Source organism: Pristis pectinata, chromosome 3, assembly GCF_009764475.1.
Source record: "Pristis pectinata isolate sPriPec2 chromosome 3, sPriPec2.1.pri, whole genome shotgun sequence".
NCBI classification, from domain to species: Eukaryota; Metazoa; Chordata; class Chondrichthyes; order Rhinopristiformes; family Pristidae; genus Pristis; species Pristis pectinata.
The window spans coordinates 96,832,119-96,849,916 of NC_067407.1; the positions used below are offsets into that span (position 1 = coordinate 96,832,119).

Genomic DNA, 17,798 nt, shown 5'->3' on the forward strand with positions numbered 1-17,798 from the left:
TTCAGGTGACCACTTCTAATTTCCCCTTCTATGGCTTTCATGATATCCTGCTTCTTGGTGCTTCTTTTACGTGCCTCAGAATGTTTTACAATGTTATAGGCACTATATAAATGAAAATTAAGATCTTGGTTGATCTACATCTCACCTCAGTTTATCCACCTTTGATCCAATTTTCCCCTGATACTCTTAGTTACGAAAAATCAGTATCAGCTTGAAATTTTAATTGATCCAGCCTTTGAGGAGAATTCCAGATTAACACAACACTGTGCAAAAAAGTTTTGCTTTCATTTCAAAAAAGCCCCTCTAATTTTAAGATTACATCCTAATGTTCCTGATGTACCCAACCAATTACTCTTCCCCCCCCCAAACACAATTTTATAGTTTACTGTTCTAATGAAAAATTATCTAATCACAAGGGAATTTAACCTTTTTTTCATTGTTTAACACTTAAGCTCCGCTGTCAGTTTGGTGAATCCGCACAGTGTCACATCCATGTTCAATATAGATTTTTCTGAGCTGTGGTGCCTAGAAAGCACTGTATTATATAAAGTAGAAGTTCCTTAGTTTTGCACACCTTCATAAAGATATTTGATGACATGTATATTGATGCACTAGCTTTTAGTGATTTTTGCATATGGGACACCCAAATCCTCCAATATTCTTATTCTCTTACACTTAACAAACTATCATAATTTGTCTCAAACTCAAAGTGAATCTCACTATTTCCCAATTTAAACAGATATTTATGCATAAGCAAAGAGGGGAAAATAAATGCTAGTCTAGCCAGGCACACATGCATCTTCTGAATAAACTAAAACTAGAAAATATTTACAAGTTTCTGTTTCAAATTCATTGCAGCCATTATCAAGACTGTTTGATGGAAAGAAAAATTAGTTGAAGCTGCTGTACAATGTCATTCCTGATTAATCAAATTAATTTGGGTTTAAAAAAATGGGCGGCGCGGACTCGTTGGGCTGGAAGGGCCTGTTACCACGCTGTAAATAATTTTTAAAAAATGGTTGCCAGGCTCGCACTTACTACAAACCAATGAAAAAAGTTTTTGTTATACACTAAGCAATTAGTAAGCAAAGTAAACCCAGCAAGTACCCTGCCCTTCATTTGGCTTGCCTTTAATGGCACAAGTCCAGTTTTCTTGACCAGGCAGGAATAAGACTGGTGTTATGAAGAGTTACAGCCATAAAATTATAACAAAATGAGAATGCAATTGTCATTGCTAGTCAATAAAAATGTTCAGAAGTGGGCATATCATTTTGTGAAGTAAGAGGGATACAGGATGAGTGACACATACTGTATCCTAAAGACTAACTTCATACATTTTAGTATACATTAGGCATAATATTAAATTTTATCCATTCAAGTCAGGATAAAATTTGAGGTATAAATATTAGTACACTTTTTAAACAGTGCAGTCCCAGTGAGTTCAATGGGAACTCTCTTTCGTATTATTACTGCAAGTATGGGGAATTTTATGGGGAAGACTACATCACATATACATTGTCAGTTAGTCTGACAGGTTAACACAAGCAATGGAAGCCAAGAAAAAGAGATTACAAATGCATGCAAAAAAAAGGGCAATTCTGCTAGATTCAAGCCACAACTTATTTTACTTTCCACTTAACCCATAAGTATTAATTTATGCTGCAGCTGCAAGACTGCTACCTGGTGTGTTGCTGCTCACAGTTGCTGCAGTACTGGCAATAGCAGGGGTAACAGAGGGCGGTGGAATCCCTGCTGCCAGATCCAGAAGTGGCTGTATGACCTCACTTTTGAATACACCATTCTTCTGCCACAGGTTCAGTACCCGCACCACTTTGCTCTGTAAAACATACATGGATTGGTCATTAGAATGTACTAATAACCACCAGCAGCTTGACTATTTCACACACATTGAAATATTAGCAAAATCCTTTAAAAGGAACAAAAACTATTGATTCTGTTTTGGTTTTTTTTTAAAGAAACCTAGGCACCTGTTATAGAACTCAGTGAAATTGGTTACTACAATGCACGTCCTTCCAATGGCTTGTTGGAATTGCCACTTTTGGGGATGTTGGGGAAGGGGCAAAGAAAACGTCAGGGAAGAAAAATACTACATTGCAGAACCAAATGAAGAGTCTCCTCAGTGAACAGATCAGGAAATTATTTTTATTTTAATACACAGGCAGATGCTAGATCAAATCATAAGGTAAAAATCATAAGGTAAAAATCTCTGCACACTGGTTCATAAAAGAGAATTTTGATTGCTGTAACCAAGTTTGTTCTGTCAGTCTTACATGGTTAACACCATAATCCAAGTCCAGGCTAAAAATGGCTTCTGGGTGCGTAGGTATTATGATTTCTATGCTGTTATTGGCCTTTTGAGGGGAAGAAAAACTTATCCCTACACAAGACAATTCAACTGTAAAGGTCTCTTAAAGCTTTGATACTGGACTACAAATATGACTACTGCCATTGAAGACACAAGTTATACTCCCTCAATGATTTATAGAATAAAAGCACTATTTAATGTTGTGCTGAGCAACTCACAACATGGAAGTCCCAGGTTCAATTCTAGTAGGTACTGAATAAGCTGATTCACTATGTATGAACTTCTTACAATGAAAGGAGTTGGGAGGATAGCAAGTAGAAAATATTTAACTTGTTCTTCCTTGCTATCTAACTACTGCCAGAGACTGCATTAATGAAACAGAATGGGTTAAGCTTTGACAGCTAACTTGACTGGAGGAGGTGCAGAAAAGATACACATACATGTACCAAAAATGGAAAGATTTAGTAGTAGACTCAGTAAAAACAAAATGGAAACGCTTAAATTCATTTTTGGATGTGATCGATTGGAATGGAATCCAAATAAAAAATACTCAAACATAGTACTTGAGGAATTTAGAAAGAATTTCTTTTCACAATGAGTTGTGAAAACATGGAATTGGTTGTCACATAGAATGATTTAAATAGACAAAATTCATGCACTTAAGGATAATAGAGAACATAAGAGAGAAAATTGGCAAAGAAACTCAGTGTTACTACAATGGAATCCTAGAACCCTACTTAAGGTTGGGGGAAGGCAGGAAAACATTTTGATCGAGTAAATGAATCCTTTCCAGAAACAGCAGTATTACAGCTAATGATGGACAGACATCAATAGAAATGTATGTGCAACTTAGTGAGAATTACTCTTAACAATGACGAGAGGGAAACATTCTGGTTTTTAATGCTACCATTGTAAAATATCATCCCACCCAGAATTTGTTCAGCAAGAACAGTTCAATCTGACCAACATTAAACTGTGTACAGTCCCCAAGCACCGCCTTTTAAAAATTATGTTGTAGGATGTGGTATTACATGTTTCAAAATACAGAAGAATGAAAGACAGAAGAATGAAAGACAGAAGATAGAGTATGGACCAGTAGTGGCCAGAGGTGCCGTGAAACTAAGAATACTACTACTCTTCCAGCTTCACAGATGACAAAATGCTAAAACATTTCCCTTCCATTTCTTTAATGGCTTCTGGCACTCCCTCTTAGGATTGCTATAAGACTGAAAAACTAGTTGACTCATCATATTGTATATTCCTAACTAAATGTTCACATATTTTACACAACGGTCTTGCAACTGGTGTATTTTAGCATCTTAAAAGTTGATTCAATACTGATATCACAGAGTCATCAAATACAATTTGGAACAGTGAGGAGCTTTAATTTCTTTTTAATAAAGTAGGATTTGATATGAAGCTGCACAGCAGATGAAGCCAGGAAAAATGCAGATTTGTACACCACATATTTAAATAACTGGTGTTTAATACATCTACTTTATGCTGGAACAAATTCACTGCATTGTACAAGTTTTATAGCTATATAACACCCACAACATTTATTTTCTGGCCAAAATCTACAGACCCGAGAATCCTATCCCTGCGTGAATAAGTTCAGACACATACACACAGCAGAGCCATTGTTTCATGTGGATTGGAGAGAGGTGAGATGTTAGGAATGTTATTGATCTTAAGTTTCCATTTTCATGGTCTAAGAGAATCTACCAGAAGACACATTTCCCCCTTCTTGCTTGCTTTGTTTGAGAAAATGAGAACTAATCAGTGGCATTTCTGTTCAAATTTTGTCGATGAAGGTTTTGAAATTTTAAAAGTTTTACATATTAGCTTGATCAGGGCAGGTTTAAGATGGTTTTGGTCTGTTTACTTCATACATCTTCACTGAGATGCTTCACTCAGGAATTTCCCAGGTTTTATTCCCAAATTCAATACAATAATTGAAATCACAGCAGGCAAGAACAGAGAAAATTGCATACTTAATTTCCTCACAGATAAAATTATATAGGAAGCCTTAAAGCCTTGTAAAGCTACGTACACTGAATGAAAAGAACGTGCAACAAAATGCTGAAACTGGAGAACCAGATGCTAGCCACTACTAACATGGAATTTAAATTGTAACCTTTGTGAATGTACAAGAGGAGCTTTACAATGTTCACTCCAATAGTTCATTCATATTGAATTCCAAGACAAGGTACTTTTCCACATGAGCAAAACTATAAATTGTTTGTCTCCTTAATTTTAATTGTAGGAAGGGAGTCTTGCTGAATTTCCTGAGAGGAGAACATGAAATAGTAAAACATCAGTCATGGATCCATTCTAGAGTCTGCCCTTGATCAAGTTAACAGGTTTACATTTTTAATCTTCAGAAATTTGTTTGCGGCTTTCATTGTTCCTAAATACAGAACTATTAAGCATTTAACTAATACCCAGTTACTAATGGTGCGATAATTAATGCTTCCTTGTGGCAGATCATATATTTTCTGATAATTCAACAGACTTTAACATTTAAAGGTGATCTCCACTATTACATATTGTAGGCCCCTTTACAGAAACTCTGCTCTTCTCTATTGTTCAATATGCACTAAGGTAGAGGATGAATTTAGGGTGAATATCAGGACAGCAGTAAATAAACCAGGGCTCAAGAAATCACCAATCTGGTTGGCTCTGCAGTCTTCAACAGCTTTGTTACAATGTGGTGCTGCATAATATCAGGTTATCCCAATTACAACAGCTACAAGTGATGAGTTGCTCAGAAGAGTTTAGTTTGGTACATTTTTTTTTAATATCAAGCATAAGGTACCAACCTTCCCAAGTTGCTAAAGAACCTTCTGAATCAAACATTCACATTTAGCCAGATGAATTCAAATGTTCATTCCTTCTTGGTATAAGATACTAATTTACTATGATTGGACTTATAATGACTTCAAAAACCACATCAGACAAGATTTAGGGAAGTATTTAATACAAATTTTCAAAATCTGATAAGGTTTTGGGAAGGACAGGTAAAGATTTGTTTCAACTATTGTCAAATTAGTGATAGAAACTGACTACCATAGTAGAAATGTGGAAGATATTAAAAGAGGGAAAGCTCCAAAAATGATTATCACAACAGACTTTAACATTTAAATTAGAACTGGAAAACCAATTGAGAAAAAAAAAGACTAAAAAGGACAAAACTAAAATCATGTGAATGGGATTAGAGTAAACAAGCAGTAAGCGGCAAAGTTGATGTTATAGGTTGATGACCATTCATCAGATTTCAAGGGAACTGATGAAATGTCATTAGCCTGAAAAACAAATTTCTATTATCTCCACAGATTACTAGTATTAGTCTGCCTTTGTTTCACAGAACTTGAGAGCAGAGCTATAAGAAAAAAAATTCCTTAGTCAGAAACGTAACTGTGTTATCTTTTCTATTACAGCAGCCTCCGTTCCAAATAACAGTAAAGACACCTTTGGGAAATTGTTATATTTAGAGTGTATCCAATCATTCTAAAAACGTCACCAGGTGCAGTAGTAAGTCACAGATCAAGTGAGTTTTGATCGTGTGAGGTTTGATCACACGAACAAAGTATTAGATTTATCATTTATGTAAATAAACTTAAGATTTAATGGTAGCATATTAAATTAAGTAATGGAGTGTTAACAATATATGAATTGCAGTGACTGGTAGCTAAAAGCTATTCCTATGGTGAACGGCAATCAGGAGCACTATCCAACACATACTAACACATCTTAATACGAGTTCCAAGTGACATTTGCATAGTTTTAGCAATAAGTAGCCACTTTCCTTCAAAGGTGCAAATGGTATTCTGCTGGTAAGCATTAAAGGATAGAGAGTTTAGAGCTTATTCCCAGTTTTCTTTCTTATTTTCATGGGGAGGTGGGAGTGGGGGCAGAAGAGAAATTAAAACATTATAATCTATCCCCATGAATACTTCAAATGCTTAATTTAAAAATAGTGAATATTATCCACTATCCAGAACGAAACAGAAGTTGTATTTTGCCTATGTTACATTAGGAAAGAGACCAAACTGAACAGGATTTTAGACTGCAATGTATACTGAATCATGGTCAATTTTTGAAGGGGAAAGCGGAAGCAGATTTGAAGGTTTCTTGTCCAGCAGATTATTATTAAACCAAATAAAGACATTAATTTCTATTTTCTCATGAATACGCATGAATCATTAATGTGCAGTTCCAATGCAAAACAGTCCACTTTCTCAGTCACCCATCATCTTACTTTTCTGCCCCAATCCCACTTGACTGCGCTTGGGTTTCTCCACTGTTCAAAGGACAGCTATCTTTTGATTAGACCTTCAACAACTGCCAGAATGATTCTGCCAATGCCATCCCTAGAGCTACCTTTTATTTTGTTACCTGTCCCATTACCATTCATGTTTGCTTACACTTTCCCCTTCACTTGATTTCTCCTGACTTCTCACCATTACCGACCTTCCATTTTGTTCTTTCCAGCCTCCCCTAATTTCCCCACCAATAGCATTTAAAACTATGAATTTCTCTCTCCACGGATGCTGCATGACCCAAGTATATCAGCAGTATGGTATAGAAGACAGAGGGCAGTGGTGGAGGGGTGTTATTCTGACTGGAGGTCTGTGATCAGTGGTGTTCCACAAGGATTAGTGCTAGGATTTCTATTGTTTGTAATATAGGAATGAGTTGGATGAAAACGTAGGTAGTTTGATTTATAATCTTGAAGATGACACAAAAGTTGGTGGATATGCGGCTAGCGAGGAAGGATGTCAAAGGATACAGCAGGATATGGAACAGTTGGAAATTTGGGCAGAGAAATGGCAGATAGAGTTTAGTCCAGACAAATGTGAGGTGTTGCATTTTGGGAACTCAAATGCAAGAGGAAGGTACGCAGTAAATGGCAGGATCCTTAGGAGTATTGATTTACAGAGGGTTGTGAGTCCTGAAAGTGGCAACACAAGGGGATAGAATGATAAAGGCGGCATACAATATGCTTTCCTTCATTGGTCAGGGCATTCAGTGTAAAAGTTGGCAATTTATATTGCAGCTGTATGAAATTTTGGTTAGGCCACATTTGAAGTATTGCATCCAGTTCTATTTGCTGCATTAGAGGAAGGATGTAGAAGCTTTGGAGTGTGTGCAGAAGAGGTTCACCAGGATGTTTCCTGGGTTGATAGAAGTATGTAAAATTATGAGGGGCTAGGTGGGGTAGATGGTCAGAGTCTTTTTCCTGGGATGGAAATGTCAAATATGGGAGGGCAGAGTTTTAAGGTAAGGGGGGAAAATTTAAAGGAGATCTGAGAGGCAAGTAAATACAGAGATTGGTATGTACCCGGAACGTGCTGCCAGGGGAAGTGATGGAAGCAGACAAGATGGCAACATTTAAGCAGCATTTAGACAAGCACATGAACAGGCAAGGAATAAAGGGTTATGGACCTTGTGAAGGCAGATGGGATTAGTTTAGATTGGCATCATGTTCAGTGCAGGCATCACGGGCTGAAGTGCCTGTTCCTGTGCTGTGCCGTTTTATGTTCCATTTTTGGTATCTGCATTTATTTTTTCTCCCCATTTTCACTGATCTGCCACTCAATTTTCCTTTTCTGCTTACCCCAAGATGTGCTTTAATCAGGAACCCAGTTAATCACTTGTGAAATTTAATTAAATTATACTAAACAAATTTGATTAAAATTTAAAAAATAATGTAAACTACTGAAGCTAGTTCCTGGACTGCTTTTGAAAAGTGAATCAGCCTACATTGTTCAGTTTAAAAAAAAAGTACAAGTCATGCTGGACTCATTTATTTCAGAATCTAATAAATATGCCTTCTTTAAAAAGAAAAAAACTACTTAGTTACAGTATATTAAATCGGCATACAATAAAAAGTCCGGAGGCAAACCACATACCTTGTCATCAGCAGGACATTTGTATAAGTTCTGGAAAGTTGTATTGATGTTCTTGCAAAATCTGGGAGCAAACACATCCTTTTCTGGACCAAACTGATGACGGGATTGGCGCACAATTGAGTCGATAACATACAGCCCTGGGACTTTGTATTCTGGTTTACACTGTGAATATATATTTAAATACAAATGAAGTACTTCAACAAGATTATGTCTAATTACCTCCGATACTGACTTGTAACCTATTAAACTACATCTGGAGCAACATAAAGTAGGTTGATGCCCATGATTCCCCACATGCCAAGTACTCAATCTTGTTTGTGCTGCCCAGATTGTGCTAGCTCAGTACTTTTTGATAAGGAACAAAAATCAGAAATAAAATGATCACAATTGCCAGGATACCCACAAAATAGTTTGAAGTAGAAAATTCATCACTCAAAACACATCCAATCTCTTGGGCAACATTTGGAAAGTATTTTTTTAAAGCATAGTCTTTTGCACTTCTGCATTGAAGACCAGAAATATTTCATGCAGTCAGTGCTGCTGCTGATTGCTTTGTTCTCATGTCCACATTTGTTTCAATGACATAGTCATTCCAGAAAGCAAAAATTCTACGTTTATAAATGTAATGCTCCTGCCTCAATGCATGATAATTCTATTCTTCAATTAAAAAAAGCCCACTAACTAACAATTTGATTAGCAGAACAAAGTGATAATATGGAAACAAAAAATGCTCGAGATACCCAGCAGGGCAGGCAGCATCTGTGGAAAGAAAAACAGAGTTATCCTTTCAGTCAAGTATCTTTCATCAGAACTGATAAGATAGAAATATTAGTAAGTTTTACATAAATAGGGAAGGAGGAACAAAAGGTCTGTGATGGGAGAGATGACAGAAGAAATTAAATGACAAAAGGGATGATGACGCAATGGCGATTGTACAGGAAGAGGAGGGGTATTAAAAGACAGCAGATGCAGTTGGGTCTATGAACAATTTTCAGCAAAGAAAATGGAAAACTGGTACAGAAAGCTGCACAGTCAGCAGACTTGAGAGGCACTGGTAGAATGAAATGCTCACAGGAGGAAGCATAGTTGATATATTCTGTATATTGTTTGAAAGCCTATGCCCAGAAGTGGAGATAGAGTCTGAGTATGGGATGAAAATTAAATGGGCCATATGAAAAGCAGGTGTGTGGTGGTGGAGGAAAAGAGATGAACATTTAAAGTTGGTTAAATTTTAGTATAAGAATAGGAAGTGGCACCACAGCAATCATCAATGTGCCCTAAAGTGGCAAATGATTTGAATAGCATTAAAATAAAGAATGCTCAACATAGTACATAAAAAATAACGAGGCACTAAAAAGACCCATGCATGCTCCCAGACTGAAAATAAAATGTTCAAACTGGCAGAGAAGGTGGCTGTAGATGGGTTCTAGTTTAATCTACATTCAAAGAAAAAGCAGATTACTGACTGTCCTCAGACCTTCCTGAAGCTTGGCAGAGGTGTGGACATTCATGTTGAAAGTGAGATTTTAGTGCCAGGAAAGTGGAGACTTAGAATGGTGCAGGGTAATGATAGAGCAGTGGATGTAGGTGAGAATACATAAGACAAGGATAACAAAAAAGGTAGGCTCCGTGGGGAAAGACTAGACTAAAATTTTGGATCTTGGGAAGATACTGGCTGGGAAGTGTTGGGGTGACTACGTGAGTGGAGACTGCAGAGACAGATATCCAGAAGAATGAAGTCATGACAATCTAGGAAACAAAAGCAATAGATTCAATGGTAGAATCATGGTCTGGGGAAGGGAGGAGGAAGTATCAGAAAATCGATTCTCTACTTTGTGGAGGCAAAATCTTCATCAACAGGTTTAATGACAATGCTGGGGTTGGACCACAATGAAAGGAACCACAAGTTCAGAGGGAGGAGAATAAAAGTGGATAGAAGTTTGCAATGAAAAGATATAACAGACAAAGCCACATGGTGGAGTCCAGATATAAAGGGAGGATCACAAATGGTGGTGATGGCCTCCTGACTGAAGAAATGAGTATGGAAGTAAAAGAAGAGTTCAGCATTCATTGGAACTTGAAGTTCATTGGGACAGGGCCGGAGGATGAGTAATCCACAGATTGTGAGGACGGACCATCTCTAGTAAGAGGAAAATCAGTATAGATGGTGAAAACCATGATAAAAATTTAAGATTTGATAGATGGAAGAGAGTCAGAAAGAAACAAAAAAAAACTGAAGCTTGTGATGACTGACACCATTATCAATAATAACTTGTGCACCAGAGCAGCTTTCAGATAAAGCAAGTTACTGCTGCTGAAAACAGTAAAGAAGGTGAGCAAGATAAAAGCGACAAGCAGAAATCCCAATGGATAAGAGAATTTCTTCAAGTTGGGCATTCCTATGATAAAAGAGCAAATTAAACATTTAGACAAACCATACACACTATAAATGGTGAAAATCTGAAATTAAAACGAAAGGAGATTACTAAGAGCACTTGGGTCAACCAGCATCCACAGAGGGAGGCAGAATTAATGCTTCAAACTTTTCAACTAAGCTGGTAAGACTTGGAGCTCAAGACATTGTAAAATTCAGACAAGTCGGAAGGCGGTCAATAAGGGACAGGTTGTGTAGAACAGAAAGTGTTAAAAACTGGGTGCACATCTTAGTTTCTGAATATGGATAGAACCAATTTTATAATCTTGCCAGCTGAATAAAGAAAACTAGAGTTTTTGGTAAATTCTGCCATGTGTTTGAAGCATTTATACAAGAGCATTTATTTTTAAGTTTGATTGCAATGGGATATTACAGATTTAAATTAATTCACTCCTTATTTAATTATAGGATATCCCACAACATAGCTGACAGGTCACTTTATCTGCATGTTACTAAAAATCCATGCAATGCAGAGCTTAGATACTTAGCAATTCTTTTTTTCCATTTCCTTGCTCTTTCTCCTGACAATTTTTCCCCTTTTGTATTAATCTTGATATCTACTTGTGACATTTTAGTACCTACCATTAATGAATGTTTTTGTTTCTTGGAACTGCATTTTGCTCAACAGTAATAGAGCAAGTCCAACTTCAAATCAGTTAAGAAAAAGTACAATGAGAGAAAGATCACGCTGATAGCTAGACATCAGTTCTATCTATTCCACGCTCCATCATGGGGAGAGATTGCCAAGAACACAGAGGAAAGATTGGAGGATGTGCCCAAAACTGCCTTGGAAGAAATGTAACATTCCCACCGACTTCTGGCAATCTCAATCCCACGTCCACTCAACATGAAAATGGAGTTCTCGGAAAGGTATCGAGAACCTCAATTTCATGCATCAAGAGCACACATAGTCCCCGACACAATTGGTGAAAGAATTGGACCACCTGCCTGCCGTCAGTCCCCACTGCCTCATCTGCCTAAGAATCTGTGGTTCCCACCATAATCACACGAGCAACCTCAGAACCCAAAAAATGAGGGTGGAGCCCAGATATCAGTGCAATTAATCTCCCACCCTGCTGCTGGATTCAGCACCGAGTCAGATTCATCATACTGAGCTGAAGGGATGTACTTTGTGCCTTGCCCTTCGAGCTTTACATGACCACTAAAGCTGGCATGTTTAAGCAAGGCCACATTCTTGCAATTGCAAAAGTAATTACCATTTATTTCATTCAACCTTATTGTTAATTAATTTATACCATTAAGTGTTTATTTTAAATTACTTCAATGTCATTCATTTTTAAATATCTCCAATTATCAGAGACACCTGAAAAGAATTAAACAAGCTTTCTACGTAGTACATCAGGACAGTCTCTGGGACACGAACTCAGGATCCATCACCTGAGTAATTTTTTGGCAGTATAAACCTTTTTCCATGAGTCATTATTTTGCCTATACAGGTAGCTTAAAGGACATCAACTTGTTGGCATAGGAATAGTATGAGGGCAGTAATGCACCCTCTTTTCAGGGACTGGAGTTTGACTGGCAGGGCTTTTTGCCACCACTCACTACCAATTTGAAGTATAGGTCCAGAAATATGATGAACTGTTTTCGATGAATGAAGCAGTTGCCAAATTGCCTATGTCATGGTTGGCATGTATATGCATATTAAACTATGCTGGAGAGCATCAAACTAGTGTTCAAGCTTATTTACCGATGTAAATAGTATAACTGGCTTTATTTGATAAAGCTGATGTAGCTGTGGGAACATACAATTAGCCTTTCAGCCCCCTAAACACACCTAATAAAATCTCAGTTTTGAGATTTTTACTCGACTTACTATATGCAACCTTTGTACAGAGTTTTGTGGAAATCTGGAACATGCATGTACAACATTCCATCATGATTGAGGAATGGGCTGGCTCTAATTTAAGTTCATGTTCCATTGTAGATGAAGGATCACCCCAACAAGAGAAGATAGTTTCTCACAGCCCTACCAATTTTTATCATCTTAATTAGAATAGTCTATTATGTTAAAAACTGAGATTAGAGAAAAGTAGTCTATGCTTAATTAATCCCTTTGGCCCTTGTGTCATTCAGATGAATCTGGGTTGCAGCCACTTCAATTTACCCTCCTAAGCCAATGTAATATATTGAAATAAAGGTCATTGTTTGATTAAGCTGTGCTTTTTTTTGTACTGATCCATTTGTATTTAAATGATTTTGGTAGACCCCTAAATCTCTGTTCCATCTTTCTTTGGTCCCAAGCAGATGACCCAACTCCACCAAATTGAACTCCATATGACAGTTTTGCCCATTCATGTAATCTGTCAATGTCATTACAACCTTCTGCTCTCATTTGCCACCAAAGTTGCTTTCATCTACAAACTGGATATATTCAACACTCTTAGTTTCTTCGTCTGTTATCAATAAATCTATTGACAAGACAGAGCTCCAGAAAAGACCACCAAGGTATGCCACTGGAAACATATCAACATGAATCACCATCCTTTGTTCCCTCGCCATCTTCTAGAGTAACTCCAATTGCAAACGTAGTAACATTGAAAAAAATATTCACAACATATCAAACCACTTTGGAAGTTTGCAAATGTAAGTTCTATGGACACATACTTGTCTATGACTATTCTCTCATAAATTTAACTAGTTTAATAACTATATCTGATGCATCATTTCCAGCTGCACTTGCTCTCTTAAGTTAGTTCACAACTGTTTTAGAAATCAGTCCCTTTGTCTGTGTTCTTGCAACTTCCCCACAATATCATCAAAATAATATTCTTATGGCTTCTTAGTTAATGCTTGCACCTTCTTAAATAATGAAGTGGCATTTGAGAATTTTCTTAACCAAGGAGATGGTTCCTGAATCAAGGTTATCCAGTTCACATGGAGGACATGCACAATTTCCTCACTAAGTGCTTACTACTCTGGTTTGGAACTCACCACGTCCATCTGATTGGCCTGTTTGTTCTCGTTATCTTCTCTACTGCTTATAAAAAAATTAAATAGAATTTTACTTTACTTCATTTTCTCTAATACATTATTGCCATCCTCTGCACTGACAACCATCACAAAAGATTTTGGCATGCCTGCAATTTTTGATATTAATTCCAAATATTTCTTCTATCAGCCTTAAAATGCCCACTCTACTCCTCGCCACCCTCTTAATATTAATAATCTTTTGAAATCCTTTTGCTGTATAGCTATCAGAAGTCTCGCTTCCTTTTTCGGAGCTTTCACTTTCTTGTGCTGCTTGTTGTTTATTTCTCTTCACTCTTCCTTGCATCCAACAAGCCCTATCTTTTAGTTTTACATACCATGCAGACTACTACCAAGAAAAGTAGTTTAAAAAAACTTTGGAGAATTAGCATACCATACTCAAATCCTTTTTTCAATCTTCTCAAGCAATCGATTCATAGAGATTGGTCTGCATAATTCACATTAGAGCAAAATTTGAAGTGTTTTTGCCAGGCTGATAGAAATAAGGTCTAACTTTGAACACAGAGAGGACCTCAAACCCACCTACCCTGGCATAGGAACATAAGCAATAGTAGTATATATGGTCCCTCAGGGCTGCTTCATTAATCAATAAGATCACAGACAAATTCATCTTCAGGTTCAACTCCACTTTCCTGCCAGTGCTCTAACCTTCAATTGTCCTTTAGATTAAGGTTCTCTCTCAACCTTGCATCCAAAGTCCTCTGCAATAAAATATTCCAAAAATTACAATCCCCAAAGAAGAAATTCCTCCTCAAATTAGTAAAGTGGACAATACCTTATCCTGAATTCTGCCTTCTAGTTTCAGATTCCCCTATCAGGGAAACATCCACACAATATTTAGCCCCTCAAAATTATCTATTTCAAAAAGATTACCTCTCATTCTTCCAAATTCCAGACAGAAGAGGGTCATTCTGATCAACTCTTATTCCAAGAACTAAACTAATATACCTTCAATGTCTCAAGAAAAAAATCCTATAAATAAAGAGTTCAAAATTGGCACATGATCAATTCCTGCATCCAGTTCACAACGGCCTACCACAATTCTCTATTTTTCAGTCCTGGTTGCTGACTGGGTTTGTTCCCCAACTATTAGAGTGTGATTTGGTAGTGTAATTTGAATAAATCACACATCAGCAGACTTAATGCTCAGAATGAGACTCTCAAAACATGCTCAAGACAAGGATTTTATTTCTTTTACACAAAAATTAATTGAACTTTCAAGTAAAATTGTCAAAATGTGCTGGAATTAACAATTGTTAACAAAAGTGAGAAAGCATTTTTAGATTTATCTTGCCAAGATTATGGCACTGTTTTGTTTCTCCTGTAAAGCAACAAATACTTTAAAAATACTTACAATGGACAGTCTTCACAGATCTGTACCCACAGAATGTACAAAAGACATTGGAATGTACCCGTACAATAATGTAGATAAAATTTCACTTTAAGTGTACATGTATTACACACAAAGACATGCACATATGTACAAAGGCACATATACACATGTATGCGTACAAATAAACACGCATGTGCACAGAAACTTTTCATCTCCAAGTAACAGAAAGTTCCGGCCAAAAACAACTTGGCTATCTTAATTAATGAGATTTGACAGAGAAAGAATTGAGGATAGAAAAGGAAATAAAGTGAATTAGTTGCAAAGTCAGATACAGAAGAAAAAAGATTATATTTAGAACAAAAGCAGAAAAACATCTTTACCCAAAACTGAATTACTTTTTGTGGGAATAAGACATCATTGCTTCAATTGTTTCTTTCCTGGGCTGGAAAGGTTCAAAGACACTGCAGTAATACAAGCCATAACACTAAAAAGATATTTTCACTTTTATATTCTAATCCTAACTTCTCATGGCAAGCTTGTCAATTAATATGCAAATAAATCCAGCAACTCCTTGAAATTCCGTTTAGAGTTTAAGAGTGAACTGCTATTTAAAAAAAAAATTAAACTAATGGCAGAGTGGCACGATATGTCCCAGAAAATTCCAGAACTCATTAAACTTGTTGCTGTTTTGGAGGCAAAATCTGGCTACTAATAGACAGTTAATATTTGCTGATGGAAGAGAGCAACAGTCATGGTCAGGGTGGAAGACAGAATGTGCCAAGATTTTTGCAAGTATAATTTTTCTGTCAATCTGAAGTATAATCATTCATTTAAGATGAATCACATTTCCAAAACATAGTTTAGCAGTTATTTATTAGAAAGTACAATGCAGTTGGTTTTGGTTTAATTCTGTACACTGGTAATAAACTGCACATTGGATTTTTCAAACCGTACAAGAGTTGTTTAAGAACAGACTTTCTGAAGAAATAAACTGCTGAATATTTTCACAAAGGATTACAGTGGAAGAATCTTTGATTTGTTTAATAATTCATGAACAGTATTCATTTAATTTCTTCCATACAAATTACAGTATCTCAAGTACATTCCAACTGCTGGTACATGGAGGATACTCTACAGGTGAAAGGTATACAGTTCACTAATCTTCATTTCCAGCTTTATTTTCCCCAGTCAGGTCAACCAAGTTGATGGAATCAAATAATCTCTCAAAATTTAATGCGCAATTGCCAGGAAGCAATAGAAATAGGAAGCTATTCAGCATGTACAGCAATCTGGCATTTTTTAGCCATAGCAGTAGTATCCTCTGTCAAGTTTTTAATATCTCTTTTACAATAATAACCTTGGAGATTTCTATCTCACTTGAAATGTGCAATTAGATAAGATATCATTATTAGTCACATGTACATCGAAACACAGTGAAATGCATCTTTTTGCATAGTGTTCTGGGGGCAGCCCGCAAGCGTCACCACACTTCCGGCACCAACATAGCATGCCCACAACCTCCTAACCTGTACATCTTTGGAATGTGGGAGGAAACTGAAGCACCCGGAGGAAACCCACGCAGACACAGGGAGAACGTACAAACTCCTTACAGACAGTGGCCGGATTTGAACCCGGGTTGCTGGCGCTGTAGAGCGTTACGCTAACTGCTACACTAATTTACAACTCTAGCAATGCAGAACATGCGCTATTTTTGGGAATAACTGTAAAAGACCATAAGTAGTAGGAACGTATGTAGGCTTACCTCACAACCATAAATTCCCTTAGTGATTAGAAATCTACCTCAGCCTTAAATATACACAGAGATTCTGCACCCCACACAGTCCTCTCTGGCAAGGTGTTCCAAAGAATCACAACCCCAGAGAAGAAATTCTTCATTCTTACGTAATGCCTCCCTATTCTGAGACAATACACTCTAGTTCTGGACTCTCCCATGAAAGAAAACATTGTGTCAGCATTTACCCTGTCTCATTCCCCTATTTTTCAAAAAAACTCATCTCTCATTCTGCAAGGCTCCAATTTGTAGTCCTAATCTGCTCAGCCTTTCCTCGTAGGACAATCTCTCCACACTGGGAATCTCCCTAGTCAATCCTTTCTGAACTACCTTCAATGTATCTTCCAAATAGGGAGACCCAAAGTGCGGTACTCTAGATGTGATCCCATGAGTGCTTCATTCATTTACAGCAAGACTTCCCTACTTTTGTAATTTAACCTTCTTGTAATGTGCCAATATTCCATTAGCCTTCCTTATTAACAGCTGCATCTTTGTGTTAACATTGTCTTGTGCAGCTTTTCTCCATTTAAATTCTGTTTTTCCTTCCAAATGAACCTTACATTATGCAGCATTTGCCAACTTTTTGCCCAGTCACTTAACCTATCAATGTTTTTCAATATATATCATCTTGCCTTCCCATTGCATCTGTGTTGTCCACAAAGTTGGCTGCAGTACACTCAGTTCCTTCCTCCAAGTCACACATATATTTTACAAATAGTTGAGGTTGCAGCACTAATCCCTGTGGCATTCTAGTGGTCATAGGTTGTTAAGTGAAAATCCCTACTTGATGCTTCCTTCTCTACCCACACCAATATGTTACCTAAAAACACCAGCATCTCTTTCTTATCACTTAATCTTTTGTGAGGCACCTTGTTGACCACCACCAAAAGTCCAAATACATCTACTGCTTCCCCTTAGCTACTGAGGTTGAGACTTCCTTACAAAGCTCTAATTTAATGGACACAACTTCTCCTTCAAGAAGCCAC

The 17,798-nt window shown here is 37.0% G+C and overlaps 1 protein-coding gene across 6 annotated transcripts in view; it reads right to left on the bottom strand.

Annotated features, from left to right (window-relative positions):
- scaf8 (SR-related CTD-associated factor 8) overlaps positions 1-17,798 on the bottom strand; it is a 164,926-nt gene that overhangs the window by 118,049 nt on the left and 29,079 nt on the right. For 4 of the 6 annotated variants that reach the window (XR_007956060.1, XM_052012778.1, XM_052012779.1 and 1 more), the window contains exons 4-5: positions 8,242-8,403; positions 1,681-1,837 (exon numbers count right to left, since the gene is read on the bottom strand). The exons of 1 other annotated variant lie outside the window; for it this stretch is intronic. Coding sequence is in view for 4 of the 5 variants with exons in the window: in XM_052012778.1 (XP_051868738.1) it covers positions 1,681-1,837; positions 8,242-8,403 (319 nt within the window). In the remaining variant the exon portion in view is untranslated. The remainder of the gene's footprint in view (positions 1-1,680; positions 1,838-8,241; positions 8,404-17,798) is intronic. One more of the 6 variants, XM_052012781.1, reaches the window with a different exon arrangement.